This window comes from Ranitomeya variabilis, chromosome 3 (assembly GCF_051348905.1).
Source record: "Ranitomeya variabilis isolate aRanVar5 chromosome 3, aRanVar5.hap1, whole genome shotgun sequence".
Classification (NCBI taxonomy): domain Eukaryota; kingdom Metazoa; phylum Chordata; class Amphibia; order Anura; family Dendrobatidae; genus Ranitomeya; species Ranitomeya variabilis.
Window position 1 is genome coordinate 651,689,064 of NC_135234.1, and position 17,085 is coordinate 651,706,148.

At 42.9% G+C, this 17,085-nt stretch overlaps 1 protein-coding gene across 5 annotated transcripts in view; it reads right to left on the reverse strand.

Annotated features, from left to right (window-relative positions):
• Positions 1-17,085, reverse strand: part of ARHGAP9 (Rho GTPase activating protein 9) — a 294,422-nt gene that overhangs the window by 53,475 nt on the left and 223,862 nt on the right. For all 5 annotated transcript variants that reach the window (XM_077297733.1, XM_077297732.1, XM_077297731.1 and 2 more), the window contains 5 exons: positions 13,327-13,388; positions 10,312-10,399; positions 7,024-7,119; positions 2,966-3,064; positions 332-452 (listed from right to left, as the gene is read on the reverse strand). In XM_077297733.1, coding sequence (XP_077153848.1) covers positions 332-452; positions 2,966-3,064; positions 7,024-7,119; positions 10,312-10,399; positions 13,327-13,388 — 466 coding nt within the window. The remainder of the gene's footprint in view (positions 1-331; positions 453-2,965; positions 3,065-7,023; positions 7,120-10,311; positions 10,400-13,326; positions 13,389-17,085) is intronic.

Consider the following 17,085-nt stretch of genomic DNA (forward strand, 5'->3'; position numbering starts at 1 on the left):
TAGATTTGCATTAGACGCCAAAAACCATAAAAAATTCATGTAATCCGCACATGACTATACCAATAAAGTTTTTTCATATCCAAATACCAGGATGCATGAAAAAGAAAGCAGCTTTATTTACAACAAAACGCACCAACAAGAGACATAACACGCAGCGTCAAAAACACAATAAAAACGCTTGTAAAAAAAACGCAATGAAAAAGGCACAGAACGGAAAATCTGCAACATCAAAGAGCGAGTGCGGTCAGATTTCCTCGTACACTGAAAAGTCGGACGCGTGAATGAGGCCTACGTGTCAAATAAATAGAGGTGAATAATCTGTACATCGTACATGAGAACTTCCAGCTATCTTTTGCCTTTAATGGACTGTCCTCTTCACCACCGCTCCCATCCAGGTTCTCCATACTCCCTGCTCGCCTCAATACGATTTCCTCCAATGGATTTTCTCGCTCCTATATAAAGGATAAGAGTTTTATTAATCTTACAGTAAACTTGTGTTGGAAAAACCGACCAGCAGATAATGTGCAAAAGGTATAGTCCACTATTAGGAACTGTGTGATTTTACTATTAGTTTTAGTGTATGGTGAACCAACTGCTGTGTGTACTGGTGTATAGTGGGATTTGTGCTGCCGTTGTCATATGGTCGGGGGTTGTATCATATTCCCAACGCTCTCCATGGCTGCTAGCTGAGACATCAGCATTGGAGAATCACAGACACTCGGGGACAGATACCATGATCTGGACGGCCTCAGAGCATCGCTCGTAGGTTGTATAGATGAAAAATAAACAGGTGGGGAGGTGTAGTTAGATGATTAGCCCCGCCACTCACAAAACAGCAGCTAATCAGACTGCAGTTTCAGGGTATGTGCACACGCTGCGGATTTTGCTGCGGATCCGCAGCGGATTTGACGCTGCGGATCCGCAGCAGTTTTCCCAAAGTTTACAGTACCATGTAAACCTATGGGGAAAAAAAAACGCTGTGCACATGCTGCGGAAAAATCCGCGCGGAAACGCAGCTGATTATTTTCCGCAGCATGTCAATTCTTTATGCGGATTCCGCAGCGGTTTTCAACATGCACCAATAGGAAAGTGCAGATGAAAACCCGCAGAGGAATCCGCAGAAGAAACCGCGATAAAATCCGCAGTGAAAACCGCAGTGGTTTTGCACTGTGGATTTTCCAAATCCGCTGCGGAAAAATCCGCAGCAGAATCCGCAACGTGTGCACATACCCTTAGGGTCCGTGTACACAAAAAAATTTTCAGATGAATTCTTTCTGGATTCCACCTGAAAAAGCACACAAAAAACACAAAAATAATGAACATAGTGCTCAGTAATGTCAAATCTATTTGCTGTGCATATTTTCTGTCTTGTGTAACTTCTTTTGAGGGCTTGTTCACACTATCCTTTTTTTGCTGCAGATTTTTCAGCAGCGGATTTTGAAAAAACGCAGTGCAAAACCGCGGTGGTTTTCACTGCGGTTTTTTGTGCGGTTTCTACTGCGGATTCCACTGCGGGTTTCCAACTGCACTTTCCTATTGGTGCAGGTGGAAAACCGTTGCGGAATCCGCAGAAAGAATTGACATGCTACTTCTTTTTTTACGCTGAAAATCCGCGCTGATTTTCAAGCGGAAAAACGCAAAGTGGGCACATTTTGTTTTCCATAGGGTAACATTGTACTGTACCCTGCATGGAAAACGGCTGCGGATCCGCAGCTGCAAATCCGCTGCGGATCCGCAGCAAAAACAGCAGCGTGTGAAAATAGCCTGACAGTTTCAGACTTTGAAAGCTGTGAAGTAGCTAAAAGACGTGACCGCTCCTTTCTTCCTTTCTTCCACTTGGAAGTCGCCATTTTCTTGCATATAGAGTTTAAAAAAGAAATCAATTGCAAAGTCATCACAAAAGTGACTAAAAAAAGCCAAAAAGACGCTTCAGGAAAACTGCTTCAAAACTGATGCGGGTACGCCAACACCTAGAAAGCGCCATGTGCACCTACCCTCACACCACACCGCAGCCGCCTCATCCGGCCTTAGGCTATGTGCACACGGTGCGGATTTGGCTGCGGATACGCAGTGGATTGGCCGCTGCAGATTTGCAGCAGTTTTCCATGCGTTGTACAGTACCATGTAAACCTATGGAAAACCAAATCCGCAGTGCACATGCTGCGAAAAATACCGCGCGGAAACGCTGCGTTGTATTTTCCGCAGCATGTCAATTCTTTGTGCGGATTCCGCAGCAGTTTACACCTGCTCCTCAATAGGAATCCGCAGGTGTAAAACCGCAGGTGGAGTCCGCACAAAAACCGCAGAAAGTCTGAGGTAAATCCGCGGGTAATCTGCAGTGCATTTTGCCTGCGGATTTTGCAAAAACGGTGCGGAAAGATCCGCACACGAATCCGCACTGTGTGCACATAGCCTAACCCTCAGGCTTCCTTCACACACTTTTTTTTTTATGCTGGCTTGTAAAAACAATGGCCACTTCTTTTCATGCGTTTTTTTTATTTTTTTCCTATTTAGAAAAAAAACACCACTTGTGCAGGTGTAAAAAAACACTATGTGCAGTGTGTTTGTTATATTTCTGCTATCTTGTGGCTACTGCATTTTTGTTTTACTGCAGAAAAAAAGACAACAAAGAGGCAGTCATTTTGCCAAATTTTCTGTGAAGTCAGCTTCAAAAGCAAAGCACAAAAAATGGAGCAAAGAATATAGAAGATTACATTATCCAACATCACGTGCATACAGTACTATGTATGAGCACTGCATCTCTACTTTTCCTTCATTTAAAGGGAATATCAGATTTGTGAACGGTGTGATATCTATGTATATAAATCGCATCATTAAACATAAAGATTGTCATAAACCTCCCTCAGAATGAGGATACAAACTTGTAAAGTGGGACAGGTGATACATATGCCGGATACAGTGATACACCGTCATACATGCAGAAGCCGTTAGCCATGGAACTCACCAGCCTCTCGATGACCCTCTGCAGGGCATCATACCACTCCTGGACGACATCCTCCTTGTCAGACTGCAGAAGAAACTCATTGCCCGTCACCATGCGGAGCTGCGGAGGGCACAGACCATGAGGTTGGGTTAAAGCCAGAATATGGAGAGAAATCAAAATCAATTCCTGTAGAGCCTGACCACCGAACACTCCAGAGACAGGAGAGAGCCCCATTAAGCAGAGCAGTCAGGATGTATGTTCCACAAAATCCATTACACTGTGCATGTGAGCTACTCAGAGACGGCCATAATTAATAAATACCGCAAGGCGGTTTTTTTTTTTATCTATGTCTGATTTGTAAGGTACAATCATTTAATTTAAAGGCATTGTCTGCTTTAAAATCCCCTTTTAGGACGTTATTAGTAGATTAGCAGTTCTTCTGCAGAAACACAGAGAAGCTTTAAAGGTCTCTTGCATTAGAGGACCCAGCACCTACTTGCATTACATGGTTAGCACACTGATGTAAAATATGGAAATAAATAGAATTGTGTAATTTTTTTTTACCCTGTGGAGGAGCTATAAATAAATGAATTACTTCTGCTGGATTCCCCCACAGATAGCATTGCGGTGACCAACTTATAATAAACATTTTTTTTTTACACAAATCATCTATTCTTCTCCTGAGGATCTAGTGTGACTCTCCAGTGGTACTCACCGGTTTACACTTGTGACCGCTGCAGTGGTCATGTGTTATATTCATGTCCCTTTTTACAATAACATCAAGACGCCTTTTGAAGTTGTGTGCTCGGACGAGGGACCATTGAGACATACTTTACCCTTCTCATACTCCTTTATCCTTCTCATACTCCCTGCTGATTGAACCCCCAGATCAACCTAAAGCCAGCTTTCAACTCCAATGGGAAGGCGATTTGGGCCCCTCTCTAACAAAGGATCAGTGGAAGCATATTTTTACCTTAACGCATAAATCATCTATCTTCTCCCATTTTCATGAAGCCAGGTATAACTCTCAAGGTTGCATAGAGTCCCGACTCTATCTTTCCCGAGACAAGTCCTTTGACTTGAATTGCATCTTCTGGGTCTCATCCAGGAACACTTTTTCATGCTATCGTACCTTCCTTACCCCCTTCCCCTCCCCTTATGTCCCCCTCTTTTCTTTCTACAATTCTCCTTTTCTGCTTTTTGCTTCTTTCTTATTTGCTTACATTTATATCTGGTTTGTTACAGTCGGCCTTAGCAATTCTGGCTATCTATTTCCATATCCTGAGTTTTTTAATGGTCAAATAGTGCTTTTTGTACTCTGTCAACCCTCAGGACCTGAGTAATCAGTTTATTGTTATGATTGATATTATTATTTCCTAAGAATTGTGTTTGTTTGTTTCCTCTCTATCTATCTTGGCACGGTTAGTGCCTTATGATTGTATTTTGTTTTCTCTTTATATAGTCAATAAATAAAGATAAAGTTTAAAAAAAAAACTACCAAAGTTTGCACTGTCTAAGAATTATATTGATATTGATATATTGATATATATGCACCAAGATATACACAATATATACATTTATGACAGTAGCAACACAAACTAGACATCTTCCTTTAAGGTATACAAGTTCAGCTCTTCCCCTAATGGAGGGAGTATGAGGCTTTCCCCTCTAACATAACAGTTCTGTAATTAGATCTACAAGCAGTAGGGTAGCTCCCAGAAAAGCAGAGTTGGCAGTCGCCCCTGGCCTCACGCTCTGAGGGGTCCACCCGGAGCTATGCTACTGTTAACTGTACAGTTAAACTCTGCGGCAGAGCAGGGAGACTAAATCTCTGTGCACAGTCACCCGACTGCTATGGGGTCGTCTGTGAGCAGGGAATGGGGCCCAGTGCCCACCATCACAAGTTCAACTGTATTGGCTGGATGCCGATACAGTTGAAAGCAATGACGAGAGAGGGAGCGTGAGGCTCCCTTTCTCATCATTCCCCCTCTGTGTCTGACATCATTGACGCAGACACTGAGAGAAAGCACAATGACATGAATAAAAGGCACCCGCTATCCTGAGATGTGTGGGTGCTCAGAGCAGCGGGGGAACAAGGAGGGGAGATGAGTATTGCATTTTTTTTTTAGTTTTTTATTCGGAATGTATTATAGTATATGGAGGCCTATGGCGAGTGTACATTATGCTATAAAGAGTCTGCCTAATAGGACTGCATTATACTATGTAGAGTCTGCGTATGAGGAGTGCATTATACTATATAGAGGCCTATGGAGAATGCATTATACTATATAGAGTCTGCCTATGAGGAATGCATTATACTATATACAGGTCTATGGAGAGTGCATTATACTATAGAGGCCTATAAGGAATGCATTATACTATATAGAGTCTGCCTATGAGGAGTGCATTATACTATATAGAGTCTGCCTATGGGGGTGCATCATACTATATCGAAGTCTATGGAGAATGCATTATGCTATATAGAATCCTGCCTATGAGGAGTGCATTATACTATACATAGACATATGGGGAGTGCATTATACTATATGGAGGCCAATGAGGAGTGCATTATACTTTATGGAGGACTATCTGGTGCATTATACTATCTGGAGGCTATTTAGGGGGCCATCATACAGTGTGAGAGATAATGTGGGCTCTTTGTATAGGGTCCAGGCCATAATACAGTGTTGAAGCCATCATACATTTTGCGGGCTATTATGGAGTCGGTATACTGTGTGGGGGGTACTATACAGTGAGGGGGCATTATACTATGTATAAGAGAGCATCATACTGTGTATAGGGGGCTCTGCAGGGGGGAGACTCAGGACATTATTAAATGTAAAGTGGGCACTTATTATTATAGGGGAACTCAGGTTACTGTAACTGTTAAAGGGGCACACCGAGGGCATTATTACTTTCTATGGGGGAAAATGTGGCAGTTTTCTAGGGCACTTGCACCCAACATTACTATATTCTAGAGGGTTGCTTTAGAATTTAGAGGGCACAGAGAACCACACAGCAGGTGCAGTAATAGGGACACATATGGCAGCCTTGCCTCAGTATTTGGGTATCAGCACAATTAGGTGTTTGTGCAGGTTGGGAATAGATGGACATGGTGCCTGAAATGTGTGAAGTCAGATGTGTCTTTGTTGTAATCTCTGGATATGAGTTGTGGCTGTAAGAAGTTAGTATGTTGGGTTGGGGCAGGTGGAAAAGATGGGAAAAGTGAATGATTCCATCAGAAAGAACGTCAGCTGTAAGTCACCATCTATAACTGTGCTGTAATCTCTTTATATTCTACATGGTTGATATACTATATGGTCACCATATGGCGGTAATATCAATGTTGGTCTTTGTATAGAGATTATTTTCAGTAACAGCGCGGTCATCTGCTGAGGTTCTCCTCCAGTATTAGGGTGCGTCACCATAGTTGTAATCAAGGTTACCTGGTTAGGGGCCCACTCAGAAACTTCGACCCCCTGAACCAAAACCCTAGCTACACCTCTGTCTACTTGGAGTTATTTCATGAAGACTTCCTTGTTTTAAAAATTAGCCAGCTAACTGCCATGTTTCCAGCTTTTCTACCTGCCGACCATGTGCAATTGCTTTGGGAAGCCATGTTACACACCTTTGATTGATGCCTAATTATGAATTGAATGGATGTGATGTGCCTTGTCCAGAAGAGCGGGAGCTGCTCTTACACATGGGCATATGGATAGGGGTATTTATTGTCGAGGGTACAGCCTGTTATACTGATGTAGCAATATGCCAATTAAATAGGAACATTGTATCCCATATAGGAACTTCTTTTCACTCACGGCAGAAAATCCCCTCTCTTAGGCCATGTTCAGTATTTGGTCAGTATTTTACCTCAGTATGTGTAAGTCAAAACCAGAAGTGGAACAATCACAGGAAAAGTATAATAGAAACACGTCACCACTTCTGCATTTATCACCCACTCTTGGTTTGGGCCTACAAATACTGAGGTAAAATACTGACCAAATACTGCTAGTGTGACCGTGGCCTACAGATATTAGTGGCTCGTTCTGTAGACTGACAGTCTGAGGGCTGTTACTTACATGGATGACGTTCTTTTTGCTGGACATGTCTTGAGCCCAATCTATGTCGGCACCTCGAAGGTCCATACTGCTCTCCGGTTTACTATTAGAGGGTTTCTGAAACAGTGAAGACACTTGTGGATGAGGAGATATCACCAGTGACATTTAAAAAGTTGCATAATTGTCTGTACAATGTTCATAACTGTATTTGAATTGGAATTGCAAATCTATAGACAAAATTCATATGTAGTAGCCAACTTAAAGGGGATGCCTCCAGTTTTTATGTGGTTAAAATCACCAAATGCTTGTAAAAACAAGCAACTTTGGAATTTACGTCTTATAATAAATCATTTCCGTTCTCAAGAGCGGAGGGAGTTTTAATTTTATAGTGTTCAGCTCCTTGCCAAGGTTATTGAGCACCCTGCAGTCCACACCGGTTGTAGTCTCTAAGCTTCAGTGCCTGCAAGCACCACTCTGCTGCCAGGTAGTCCTCCATACTCATGAGTTCTGCATAACCGGCCCCCATCACTAATTGTCAGATTTCTGCCTATGCACAGTGGCGTGGGTGGGGTAATAAAGCATATAAAGAGAAAAAAAAAAGAAAAAAAAAAAGGTAGGCCTAACAAAACGGGAGTCACCACCATGTAAATATCAGGATAACAGCTTTATTCCACAAATATGCAAAAGACAGAACATTTTTTTAAAAAACATTAAAAACAAAGGGATGTGACATATCCCTGTGCAAACAAAAGGCCCATAATACGGCCACAGCACCGCATCACTCTCAAACGGGTATTAATTACACATGCCCAAAATAATACATAGCCTGTCCCACAGGATCATGTAATGGCTGAGAATAATAGCTGAAGATAACCAGCTCCCTAAATGCTAACTGTCACTAAGATGCAGAAATAAAGTGCATGCCTAGTGGTGATATGCAATCTGGAGAAGGAAGAAAATGCACACAATTTTAAACATAATTAAATAACCAGACTTGGACAGCATGCTATAGACTGACATGGATAAAATACCCACCAGAAGAGGGAGAACCATGACCTGGAGCACAAAGGCAAATGCAATAGCCCAGAGATACCACAGATTGCTTACACGGGCATGTGTACCCTAAAGGAGGTGCGGGCAGCAGACACCCAACGCGTGTCGCCACACAGCGGTGGCTTCGTCAGGGGTGATGTCTGCATGCCCTGCCTTCAGCTTAAATACAAGTCATAGAATGACTTACCAATATGCAGCTGTGTGGGCGGCCAGATGGGCCGCATGGAGCAGCAGTAATGGCGTTTGTTTACTCCAAGCAGGCCCCTGCTGCTCTTTTAGTATTTGTCTTCTATTTCAGTTCCCTAGCGCAAGTGCTCTTTACCACTGTGTATGCGTTGCCATGGCAACCAGGAGCGGAGCTCATACTTCCGCTCTGGGACGCCGGCGCATGCGCAGTAACTATATGCCGGGCCCGGCAGGTAAACAAACGCCATTACTGCTGCTCCATGCGGCCCATCTGGCCGCCCACACAGCTGCATATTGGTAAGTCATTCTATGACTTGTATTTAAGCTGAAGGCAGGGCATGCAGACATCACCCCTGACGAAGCCACCGCTGTGTGGCGACACGCGTTGGGTGTCTGCTGCCCGCACCTCCTTTAGGGTACACATGCCCGTGTAAGCAATCTGTGGTATCTCTGGGCTATTGCATTGGCCTTTGTGCTCCAGGTCATGGTTCTCCCTCTTCTGGTGGGTATTTTATCCATGTCAATCTATAGCATGCTGTCCAAGTCTGGTTATTTAATTATGTTTAAAATTGTGTGCATTTTCTTCCTTCTCCAGATTGCATATCACCACTAGGCATGCACTTTATTTCTGCATCTTAGTGACAGTTAGCATTTAGGGAGCTGGTTATCTTCAGCTATTATTCTCAGCCATTACATGATCCTGTGGGACAGGCTATGTATTATTTTGGGCATGTGTAATTAATACCCCTTTGAGAGTGATGCGGTGCTGTGGCCGTATTATGGGCCTTTTGTTTGCACAGGGATATGTCACATCCCTTTGTTTTTAATGTTTTTTAAAAAAATGTTCTGTCTTTTGCATATTTGTGGAATAAAGCTGTTATCCTGATATTTACATGGTGGTGACTCCCGTTTTGTTAGGCCTACCTTTTTTTCTCTTTATATGTCATATAGTGGTCTCTGGGCCTAGGTTTGAGTCCCACCGACCGTGGTGCCCCCATTTGCTCTTTTTGGTGGGGTAATAAAGAGCTCAACATTCACTGGTAGAGCTGCAGCAGATAAAACAGGGATTTTATCAAAATTGAGCAAAGCAGCCCAATATTTTATACATCATTGAAATCAGGGTTTCTGCCCCTATATCATGCTGCTCTTAGATGGGTTAGCAAAATCCTGGTGATAGATTCCCTTTAAAGTACTTCAACACATGACTTAGGATATCAAGCCAAAACCAAAATCTTCTCCAAAAGGCAAATACCTCCATTTTCAGACAGCTGTATTAGGAATTTTGCTCCTTATCAGTACAAATTAGGACACTAATTTTCCAAATGTGAACCCATCAACTCTTCCCCTCTGAAGAGACAATTTGTATATTTCCCAGAGGAGCATTGTGGTTTAAAAATGTCCTCACCTCAGCATGCCAGGCTTGACGTGTCACTCTCCGCAAGGAGGAACGTTACCCCCTGGATCCTGGTCAGACGCTTCTCACCCAGCCAAATCAGATCTTACTCTTTGCACTAATGAGGGGCAGTACCCCAAAACACAGTGCCTGCAAATTGAGATTTTGGTTTTGGCTTTTATCCTAGGTTATGTGACAAGGCTCGTTAGAGAGTCGACATTGACTTTTAGAATTGCTAGTTCGTGTATGTGGCACTAGAGTTGTAGTCCTCTTCCTCTCTGAAGAGACAATTTGCTTTAACTTATCATCTGAGAATTCAAGGAGTAAAGTTTCTAACTAAGGAGACCAAGAAGCTGACATAGGGAGCTTTATAGGCCAATCAATCCCCCCTGAGGAATGTGGCCATATCGTTTTTCTCACTGATTTATACCGAATCTATGACCAAAACTCTTTAGTGAGCTTCCTTATGAAATTGGAGATTCATTAAGGCACAATATAGGCCCATGACACACTATGCATGCACAACACCTCTGGACAAAATGCATATGTAGTATATGTAGTAAAGTTTTGTGTTATTGGAGAGAGAACCCCGATTTGAACAGGACTGCGGAATAAGTCGATAGCGTATAAACACCAAAATAAATACAAAAAGCAACTGCTTAACATGTAGGACTTACCCAACCAGATGGGGCCTGAACTTTTGGGTATTTATAAAATACTAGGCTGTTCCCTGTCAAAACTACTAAAGATGTAGTCCAATTTTTTCTGAAAGGAAAAACAAAACCAAAGGTTCTTTTTTATTATCAAGTAATCACACTGTATAATATCAATAAGTTTCCCTTATATCATCCATTATTTATATGATTTGTATTATACTCCTAACATTGAAATTCCAATGTTGGGACGCTCCTGGGACACTTTGGAGAAATGACCACACTCCTGGCCCATGACTAAATCAATGTAACACTGAGCTGTTAGTGTATCTGGAATGAAGAGTAGAGGGGTCCAGCTACCGTACGTTATGGCAGCCCACACCGTATTCACCGGGAGCAGAAGCAGTGTGACAATCCCTCGTGAAGGCCTCTTCATGGCATTGCCCTTGGGCTCTCTAGATGGAAACTGGATGGAACAATGGACATCTATAATCTTAAGTCCCGCTTTTGTCTTGGGTGTAATGATAGCTGAAAACGGGTAGTTATCAGCACCAGTCATTGTACCTCAGCTCCTAAGCCCTCAACACATACCCCAACATATCCATGATGGATAGATCCATCATGATGTGTTACTGAAAATCACATTTTAGGCACCTAAGGAAAGATACTCATCTCACGTCATGGCAGAAGTGGACAGGCCAACAACATGTATTGTAATGTAAATTTCATCATATTTATAGAATAATCTCCATAAATCTTCAGCAATTCTGCCACATCTAAATATGACCACAAACAAATGTGTCTCTCTGTAAATTGGTACAAAAGTTGGCAGCAATTCAATACTCAACTGGAATCAAGTCATATTAATAAATATTTTTGCTATCCCCCCCAAAAAAGCTTAAAAATAAAAGTTCTCTAATAGTTTACTATTATCATTACCATGCTTTACAAGAAATGTTTTGTGTGCAAAAAATACAACCTGTTGAAAACTTCAGTAATTTTTCCAACAGAAGCTCAGCTTTCTTGTACTTTATGGAGAGATGAAACATCGGAAAAGTTGTCACAGTGTCTAAATAGTCACCCACTAGTCTGCTTAAAGTTCCACAGGAAGACAGAAATGTAGCTCGTTACTCATGGATGTGTGAAGACTGTCATTGTAGCACACTTTCCTGACCCTCCTACTTCTGTAGCCAGGCGCCATTGCAGCAGGTAGTGGCGCCAATGGAGGAAGTGGCCATGCTGGCATAGCTGGGCAGCACTGCTATGTATAGCACAAGCGATCGCAGCTTCATGTCTTATAAGGGGGCTATTAAATTCAGTATAGAGTAAAAAATAAGCCCTCACACAGCCCCGGATCCCAAAAAATGAAAACATTATGTGTCTCAGAAAATGGCAAGATAAGCAAAAATTTTTAATTTTTTTACAAATTTCCTAATTTTTTTCACCACCTAAATAAAAAAACTATACATGTTTGGAAACAGCATACTCATACTGTCATGGGGAATAATATTGCTAGGTCAGTTTTACAACATAGTGAGCATTGTAAATAAAATACTCCAGAAACAATTGTGGAATTGCACTTTTTTGTCATTTCAACGCACTTGGATTTTTTTTACACTTTTCAAGTACACTATATGGTAAAATAAATGGTCTTATTGAAAAGTACAACTCGTCCTGCAAAAAACAAGCCCTCATACGGCCATATTGACGGAAAAATAAAAAAAGTTATGACTTTTGGAAAGAAAGGAGGAAAAATCTGAAAACGAAAAAATGAAAAATGAAAAATTGCCAGTTAATGAAGGGGGTAAAGGACAAGTTTGAGGTCGCTCTATGTGACTGCAGACTTGTGAATTCACACAGCATCCACAGTGTGCGTTGTGAGAATTCACGGATGAAGGGAGCGGGCGCATTCGAGATCTCCAAGTCTGCCTACATGGGTTAGCATGCCGACTAGATGTTTGCTAGTCGGAATGTGTCCGGAAATATACAAATTGCATACTTGCAGTCACTTGACCGACTGCTCTCAGTGTCGGCTCTGGAGAATCCTCACAGGGCAAAGTGCGCACACTACGAGAATTCACGAGTCTGCAGTCACAGAGAGAGACTGCACACTTGATCCCCAAGGCTGGACAGCCTCTTTAATATTTAGGCTAATTTTCAGCTGCTTTTTACAGTACCAGCAAAGCCTATCAGATTTCAGAAATCTCATGCACACACATTGGTTTTTTGTGTGATCAGTATTTTGTGCTTTGCTGCGTTTTTTGGACATAGGGCATGTCACTTCTTTCAGCGTTTTTGATGCGTTTTTTCACCCATTGACTTGAATGGGTGTTGAAAAAAACGCAGCAAAAAGCAGGTATCATTATTTGCTGCGTTTTTGCTGCTGAAAATCTAAGGACATTAGCATGGACAAAGAGAAAAAAAAAGCACCAAAAAAAATACACCAAATTTGCACCAAAAAATGCACATAAACCTGTGTTTTTGACGCAGCTTCTTTCCTGCCAAGAAGATCAGGTTTTGCTGCAGAAAAAAAGAAAGCAGCAAAAACGCCCTGTGTGAACTTACCTGTTAGCACTATTAACCCTTTCATCACTATAGATTACCAGGAATAGACTATGACAGAATAACTAGCTTTAACACCAAAATCCACGCAATGTACGATTTGGCAAAGTCTTTATAATCAGGGAAATTTTGTCTTCCCCTTCCCTTGGAAATCCCCTATTAAAAAATTTTTGGGCAGGTATTACAGCCATGCTTCATTTATTCGAATGCGACCGAGCAGTAATACCAGACAGCTCTTTGGATAGACATGGCACAGTTTCTGAGGGTGGAGGTGAAAATGCCCCTTTCTCTAATAGCAGACAATCCCTTTAACCGAACCCAAGTTCTATTTTCAGATCTTGTTTACAACATGTACTAAATGTCTTTAAGTATCACTCAAGTATTTATGGGCACAATATACAGCGCAAGCAGGCAATGATTGATAGAAAATATCGGGGCCTTCGGTGTAATACTGGCGGCTGATTGTGTAATCCTTACTTCAGCTTCCGGCCACCTTCTGCTATCTTTGTCTTGTTCAGCTGGCCTGCCCTCTCCACCTCCTGTAAAAGAAGAAGCATAAGAAGGTCATAGCTACAAAACAGGACTGACTTCATAACTGGATTTTGTTTTTCATCAAAAAGAATCCTCCAGAGGTCAAGGCCGACCACATTTCCTGCAGCTCTGACCTTTCACAGCCGACAGCCGGAATATAACCGTTTCTTGTACCTACTGACATATACATCACTCCTGGGTTTTTTTTTTATTTCAGCGCTGAAGTGGTGCCACTAATCTGAGTTCTCTGCCCCTAGCATTACACTCACCAGCCACCGTCTTCAGCTGTTCCCAGTGCCGTGCCGATCTGCCATCTTGTGACCGCAACTTCTCACTGACCAGAAGCCAGAGGTTACTGTCTCAAGCTCACAATGTAAGTCTATGAGATCCTCGTTCTGGCTTCATTCTGGCTCTGATAGTCTTTCATTGAGTAGTGAATCCGTATCGCTCATCAAAAAATGGATACAAACTGTAGAAGATGACCGGAGCGGCGCAGATAATAGATGAAGATGGCAGCTGGTGACTATAAGACTAGAGGAAGGGAACTTAGATTAGCTGTAACACTCCAGTGCTGAAATAAAAAACAGCTGAAGTGTTGCTTTAAAGGAGCACTCCCAAGAAATGTTTTATTTGCTAAACCGGCCTAAGTATGTGTGTTGTGTAATGTATTTGCAATAAAAACTTACAATCGCTGTCTTCCCCGGTTTCCAGCGCTGCTCCAGTGCTCTTCTCACTCACACGACTGAAATTCCAACTTGCTGGCTCACACTGAGGTCTATGCAGGAGTCGGAAGTCGCTTTTAGGCCTGTCCCACACGTCCAGATAATTCCGGTACCGGAAAAAATCGGTACCGGAGTTATCCGTGTCCGTGTGTCCGTGAGCTCACGTAGGCCATCCGTGTGGCACACGTGCGGCAGCCGTGTGCCGCCTGGGTACCACACGGACCGTGCAGGAGAGACAGCGCTACAGTAAGCGCTGTCCCCCCAGCATGGTGCTGAAGCCGCCATTCATCCGTTCTGTCCAGCGCTCGCTGGGGAGAAGGGATGAAAAATCTTTTATTTTTTTGGTTTTTTGGGTTTAAAATAAACTTTAGGGCATCCTCCCCCCTCCCACCCCCTGTGCGCCTGGCCGTCGGCATTAAAATACTCACCCGCCTCCCTCGACGCTTGCTCTCCGCCCCGCAGCTTCTCCTGTATGAGCGGTCACGTGGTGCCGCCCATTACAGATGATGAATATGCGGCTCCACCTCCCATACGTGACCGTATACAGTAGAAGCTGCGGCCAGGACACTGCGAGGGAGGCGGGTGAGTATTTTAATAACAGCAGGCGGGCGCACAGGGGGTGGGAGGGGGCTGGGGACATGGATCTTTTATGTTAAACACGAGAAACACAAAAAAAAAGGATTATTCATATCTTCTCTACAGCAAACGCTGCAAGATATGAATGGCGGCTTCAACACCATGTGGGGGGGACAGCGCTTACTGTAGCGCTGTCTCCTGCACGGCACACGGACTGCACACGGAAAACATCCGTGTGCGGTACGTGTTTTACACGGACCCATTGACTTTAATGGGTCCGTGTAATACGTGCGCTCCCACGAACACTGACATGTCTCCGTGTTTGGCACACGGAGACACGGTCCGCAAAAAATTAATGACATCTGCACAGAAGCATTGATTTCAATGTGTCTACGTGTGTCAGTGGCTCCGGTACGTGAGGAAACTGTCACCTCACGTACCGGAGCCACTGACGTGTGAAACCGGCCTTACAATGTAAGTTTATGGTGCCTTGTTCTGACGCTCCAAAGACGTACATTCAAAAAACAACTTTGGGTTCACACATAGAGCCCAGAGATCCAGAGAGTTAGAATTTCAGCCACGAGTGGGAAAAGGACTGGAGCGGTGCTGGAACACGGCGGAAGGTTGTGATCGGTGAATATTACATTGCGCTTACAATACAATGCACACATATTTAGCAGGTTTATCAAATTAAAAAATAAATCTTGGCAGTGCTTCTTTAATAATTGTGTCACTCATTTAGCTATGAAAATAGATCATACATATGCATGATGACAACAGGAGCAGCCTAAACTCAGGGATTAGTTGTAGTCTATCTATGGAAAAGTATAAGGCTGCTTAGGAGCTGGTAAAGGGTAACAGTTTAGTCAGATAAAGTGTGAACACGGCAACCCATCAGTTGACGCTGATAGGCGGCAGGGGTCACTTGACATATGTCACATGAGAGATAGTAGGCACAGCTCCAACATTGCTGTTTTGTCGCTGATCCAGGAGGTGAGTATATGCTACTTTTATATTCAATGGATGCCTGTTTTATTTAACAAGTGGATATCAGAGTAGTGATTTCAGTTGAGTGCATCTTCCCTCCTTCTTGTTTTCCATCTACCTCCATCCTTATCTGTCTCCTGTAAAACCAGATCTGTCAATCAATGAAGAGGAGGGTGAAAAATGGCCAAAACAAATAGGTGAGAGGGTGCACTGAACAGCTTGGACATGCCAATGGTGCTCCAAGCGACTGTGTTTAATTTGAATAGTCATTTTGCCTTGATAGACTCCCTTTAATGTGTACAGATGTTGCAAGCCCGACACTCAGGCTTGCAACATCTGTACACATTAAAAAGAGTCTATGAGGGATATGAGGGCTATACAAGGAACACAGTACAGGGGAGGTAATGGTTTACAGACACATACTGTAGCTATGACACAGTTCTGAGCTGAAATTGATCACAGGGGTTTTATTCAAGCTGCTTTTCATCACACAGAATCACTTCTCTTCATGCAATGCTTCTTCAACATATATGAAAGTCTCTTCACAGATAACTTCTCTTCACTGATAACTTATCTGCACCCACAGTGTCTTAACCTAAGCAAAACTGTACCTTACTCATGCAGTGAGGTAGGGGGAGGGGGATGAGTCCGGTGCTGTAGCTCTCATGTCTATCCTGAGGTAATAAAGATACTCCTGGCTGTGCTGACTGCTTCTATGATTACAGAAATCAGTTCCCAGGAAGAACTGGCCTATACAGCTTGTCTGATTTCAGTCTGACAGGAGACTTTCTAGCACACACCTTACTCTTGGATGTCCCTGACACCATAATAACATTTCCAGTCCCAATATCTCCTGCCAACCATTTCCTGACTGCCATATTTTAACCCATATAGTTGCTGGATGATTCTAAATCAACAGTGTAGCTTCTACCGGTCACACAGAGATACTCTCTCCTATAAGTAATTATTCTTAGGAAGAATACAGTGGGTATCACATGGTCATAAGTATTCAGCCCCTTTGCTCAGTATTGAGGAGAAGCACCTTTTGAGCTAGTACAGCCATGAGTCTTCTGGGGAATGATGCAACAAGTTTTTCACACCTGGATTTGGGGATCCTCTGCCATTCTTCCTTGCAGATCCTCTCCAGTTCTGTCAGGTTGAACGTTGGTGGACAGCCATTCTCAGGTCTCTTCAGAGAGCCTCAATTGGGCTTACGTCAGAGATCTGGCTGGGCCAGTCAAGAATGGTCACAGAGTTGTTTTGAAGCCACTCCTTTGTTATTTTCGCTGTGTGCTTAGGGTTATGTGACCTAAATATGAGTGTCTGAGCAAAGGGTCTGAATACTTATGACCATGTGATATTTCAGTTTTTCTTTTTTACTAAATTTGCAAAAATTTCTACATTTCAGTTTTTTTCAGTC